Source organism: Ictalurus furcatus, chromosome 21 (assembly GCF_023375685.1).
Source record: "Ictalurus furcatus strain D&B chromosome 21, Billie_1.0, whole genome shotgun sequence".
In the NCBI taxonomy this organism is placed as follows: Eukaryota; Metazoa; Chordata; class Actinopteri; order Siluriformes; family Ictaluridae; genus Ictalurus; species Ictalurus furcatus.
Genome location: NC_071275.1, coordinates 21,572,713 through 21,577,290, shown reverse-complemented (window position 1 = coordinate 21,577,290; position 4,578 = coordinate 21,572,713). Strand labels below are relative to the sequence as shown.

Below are 4,578 nucleotides of genomic sequence, written 5' to 3'. Positions count from 1 at the left end.
GGGGAGAGAGGAGGGGGGGGGAGAGGAGAGAGGGGGGGAAAGGGGGGGGAGACAGAGAGGGGGGAGAGGAGAGAGGGGGGAGAGGAGAGAGAGAGGAGAGAGAGACAGGGGAGAGAGGAGAGAGGGGGGGAGAGAGGAGAGAGGGGGAGAGGAGAGAGGGGGGAGAGAGGGGGGAGAGAGGGGGAGGAGAGAGGGGGGGAGAGAGGAGAGAGGGGGGAGAGAGGGGGAGGAGAGAGGGGGGAGAGAGTGGGGGGAGAGAGAGAGGAGAGAGAGAGGGGGAGAGAGGAGGGGGGGAGAGGAGAGAGGGGGGGAAAGGGGGGGAGACAGAGAGGGGGGAGAGGAGAGAGGGGGGGAGAGAGAGAGGAGAGAGAGACAGGGGAGAGAGGAGAGAGAGAGGAGAGAGAGAGGGGGAGAGAGGAGAGAGGGGGGGAGAGAGGAGAGAGGGGGGGAAAGAGGGGGGAGACAGAGAGGGGGGAGAGGAGAGAGGGGGGAGAGGAGAGAGAGAGGAGAGAGAGACAGGGGAGAGAGGAGAGAGGGGGGGAGAGAGGAGAGAGGGGGGAGAGAGGAGAGAGGGGGGAGAGGAGAGAGGGGGAGAGAGGGGGGAGAGAGGGGGAGGAGAGAGGGGGGAGAGAGGAGAGAGGGGGGAGAGAGGGGAGGAGAGAGGGGGGAGAGAGTGGGGGGAGAGAGAGAGGAGAGAGAGAGGGGGGAGAGAGGAGGGGGGGAGAGGAGAGAGGGGGGGAAAGGGGGGGGAGACAGAGAGGGGGGAGAGGAGAGAGGGGGGAGAGAGAGAGGAGAGAGAGACAGGGGAGAGAGGAGAGAGAGAGGAGAGAGAGAGGGGGGAGAGAGGAGAGAGGGGGGGAGAGAGGAGAGAGGGGGGGAAAGAGGGGGGAGACAGAGAGGGGGGAGAGGAGAGAGGGGGGAGAGAGAGAGGAGAGAGAGACAGGGGAGAGAGGAGAGAGAGAGGGAGGAGAGAGGAGAGAGGGGGGAGAGAGGAGAGAGAGGGGGGGGAGAGAGGAGAGAGGGGGGGGAGAGGAGAGAGGGGGGGAGAGGAGAGAGAGAGAGAGAGAGAGAGAGAGGAGAGAGAGCGGGGGGGAGAGAAGAGAGAGAGGGGGAGAGAGGAGAGAGGGGGGGGGAGAGGAGAGAGAGGGGGGAGAGGAGAGAGGGGGGGAGAGGAGAGAGAGAGGGGGGAGAGAGGAGAGGGGGGGGGAGAGGAGAGAGGGGGGGGAGAGGAGAGAGGGGGGGAGAGGAGAGAGAGTGGGGGGAGAGGAGAGAGAGGGGGGGGAGAGGAGAGAGAGAGGGGGGGGAGAGGAGAGAGGGGGGGAGAGGAGAGAGAGAGGGGGGAGAGAGGAGAGAGGGGGGGAGAGGAGAGAGGGGGGGAGAGGAGAGAGGGGGGAGAGAGGAGAGAGGGGGGGAGAGGAGAGAGAGGGGGGGGAGAGGAGAGAGAGAGGGGGGAGAGAGGAGAGAGGGGGGGGAGAGGAGAGAGGGGGGGGAGAGCAATAAGGACATGCTAAGGAAACTGTGAGGCAGGAAAACAGAGTAAATATTGTGTGTGTGTTTCTCTGTAACCTTGTGTGTGTAACCCAACCATATGAATAATCATAAAATCAGTGTGTGTCAGTGGTGTTACAGATATGAAGAAAGTGAGTGAATGAGTGAATGAGTGAGTGAGTGAGTGAGTGAGTTGTGTGTGTGTGTGTCCTCACTTTCACTAGCACAGGCTGTGTGTGTGTGTGTACAGACTCAGTGTTTGTTAAGGTGGACAGTTCGAGCACCGCAGAAACGCTGGAACATCCAGAACAGTTCAGTACTGTGTGACTCTTGCTCCACCACGCATGGAAACCTACACACACACACACACACACACACACACACACACACACACACAGAGCTGCATTGGTGAACACATCTTATGTATTTAAGGTTCATTCTAAATGTTCAGGTTGTTGTGTGATTGTTCTGCACAAATGATGTGTGATGAGGTGAAGAGAGACCGGTGAGATGAATAAATCCTGTAGCGGAGCAGGTCTGTGGTGAGTGCATGGAGCTAGGAAACTTATTCAAATAGCACAACATGTCTGAATCAAAGGCTACACATTCTGGATATGACCATTTCCCATCAGAACTCAAGGGCGGTTCCGGAGGTGTTTCTGCGTCTGGGCGGTGAGGTCATGCTGTAATGTTGTGCATGTGAAGGTCGGCGCGTGTCCAGTGGAGGCGGTCTCTTACCGTGCAGGTTGTATTTCTTGGCGATGGGGAGTGACAGCAGTCGGATGTGACTCAGAGGTGATGACCAGTTGTGTTGCTCCGCTGCGCTGACCGAGCCAGACGCAGGCAAACTCTGAGCGTACGCAAATGCCAAAACCAATAGCAGCAGCACGCACACGACCACGGCAACCTGCACACACCCCGCCCACAACACCACAACATGAACAACGACACGGGGACTGCAACTGGTACACACTGACATGAACAGAACATAAAGGAAAGGGTTCAAAATCACTAATGTATGAAAACCGCCGCGGTAAAAAATGCCACTGTAGGTAAAAACGCAAGCGTAGCAAAAAACCACATCACTAGCACTGAAGTGTGTGCAGACTACAGTGATCCCTCAACAGAGCAAAGATTACACACATATTTCATTAGATTATACAGCACCGGGTGATCTGTGGCCCTGACAGAGGGACAGACAGGAAGAGAGACAGATACACACAGCTGCAGACAGACAGAAAGACAGCTTAATAAACAGGAGAACAAAGAGCGAGACAGAACAAAACCAGGGAGACGCAGACAGACAGGCAGACAGACAGACAGACAGACGGACAGACGGTGTGCTATAGTCTATGGTTCGACACTCATACGTGTACACTTGTGCTGATATCACACACACACACACACACACACACACACACACACACACACACTCACTATGAGGCTGTGTAAAAAATCATCAGAAACTTTAAGTTTACTTGGACCTCGGCTGTGTCTCATTCAGGATTCAGCTTCATGCACATCATCAGTCTGAGTGTACACTGTGCGTGCGAGCGGTGATTTGGGACAGAGCCGGTGAGTTCACTACCTTGAAGGCGGCCCTCAGGACGGGGAACTGGGCCGGTTCTCTCCGAGGCTCGTTGGTCTCCAGGACCTGCTTGATGAACTTCTCGATCTCTCTCTCGGACATGCCGTACCGGTACCCGGACTGCCGCAGGATGTCGATGCTCTCCGAGAGCTTGTCGTAGATGCAGGGTTCGCTCAGCGTAGTGCCCATGGTGAAGGGAGCGAGGGAAATCGGACCAGACCCTGGACTTTCAGCGCAGGCGTACTGATGCAGCGTTTCTCATGATCAGGTACTGAGTTAAAACACAAAACAGTAAAGACACACGAGCTACACCTGACTACCTGCTGTGAACACTATGCTGCTGCAGTGCATTGTGGGATACCATGAGCGCACTACAGAATATTAATAAAAACAGTGCACTATCTATCTAGTGAGCTTCCCGACACAGAGCATGTGTGTGTTCAGTGTCTGACCCACACAGGTGTGTTTACAGGATCCGTGTACCTGTGTAGGTGCGGGTGTCAATACTTTTGCGCGCTATCCCAGATCACGTGACAGTGCTTTAGCCTTCATGGTGTGAATTTTCTGAAACGCAGAAGGAAACACAGATCTGATGTTATAGCGGAGAACACACTCTGACTGAATAATAAACCATCACATCATCAAGCTAGCACCGGATTGCTATGCTAGGCTAACCTACGCTAGCATTAGCTAGTTGCTAGTTTGACAGCGACTCTAGAGTTAGCTTTAGCAGCGTTAGCTAGCTCTTCAAAGCAGTTATAGCGAGATTCAGAGAAATGAAACCGCTCACAGAGAAACAGTGTGAATGCTGCAGCTCAGCTTCTTCACGCTCAAATTTCACGCCTCGTAATTTTTCAGAGTTCCTCCTCCTACGCGTTTACTGATACTCGGTTTGTTTACCCACCCGTATTGTAATAAGCCCCGCCTCCTGTGCGGTGATTGGCTGTACTCGTAAGTACGCGACGGACTCTGATTGGACAGCGGGACAATCTCTGGATAAACAACGTTTAGATACAGAATATATTTATTTATATTGGATAAAGAATTACTCGACTATTGAACTCGTCTCTTTTTATTCATGGATCAAGTTAACCTTTATCCTTTATCTTTATTATTTCAATTATTTCCTTTTTTGTCACTAAATGTGATATTACACTGCTGTAGAATGAATTCTAAATCTACCAGGTAAGAAAACAGCATGAGAAAAAAACAACACAATAAATAAAATAGTCACGTGACACACACACACACACACACACACACACACACACAGACACACAGACACACACGCACACACACAGAAAGCAGATATTGTTTAAGAACCTACTGTATATTTTTATAGTGTTGAAAATTGTATTTTTGATCAGATAATTGCTAAATGCAGGTCATTTACTGAACAAAGCTAGATTTCTGCTACTAATCAAACAAAACAAACAATCAAACAAAAACAAATCATATTTATTAGTTTTTATATTTTGGAATGTTGATAATTTCTGAGAAAT

General features: G+C 52.2%; 1 protein-coding gene across 1 annotated transcript in view; it reads right to left on the bottom strand.

The window, feature by feature from the left end:
• c21h6orf89 (chromosome 21 C6orf89 homolog) overlaps positions 1-3,993 on the bottom strand; it is a 9,572-nt gene extending 5,579 nt beyond the window's left edge. The window contains exons 1-5 of the mRNA XM_053653486.1: positions 3,867-3,993; positions 3,560-3,640; positions 3,077-3,347; positions 2,227-2,395; positions 1,704-1,840 (exon numbers count right to left, since the gene is read on the bottom strand). Of these exons, the coding sequence (XP_053509461.1) occupies positions 1,704-1,840; positions 2,227-2,395; positions 3,077-3,265 (495 nt within the window). The 5' untranslated portion in view covers positions 3,266-3,347; positions 3,560-3,640; positions 3,867-3,993. The remainder of the gene's footprint in view (positions 1-1,703; positions 1,841-2,226; positions 2,396-3,076; positions 3,348-3,559; positions 3,641-3,866) is intronic.
• Positions 3,994-4,578: the final 585 nt, after the last annotated feature.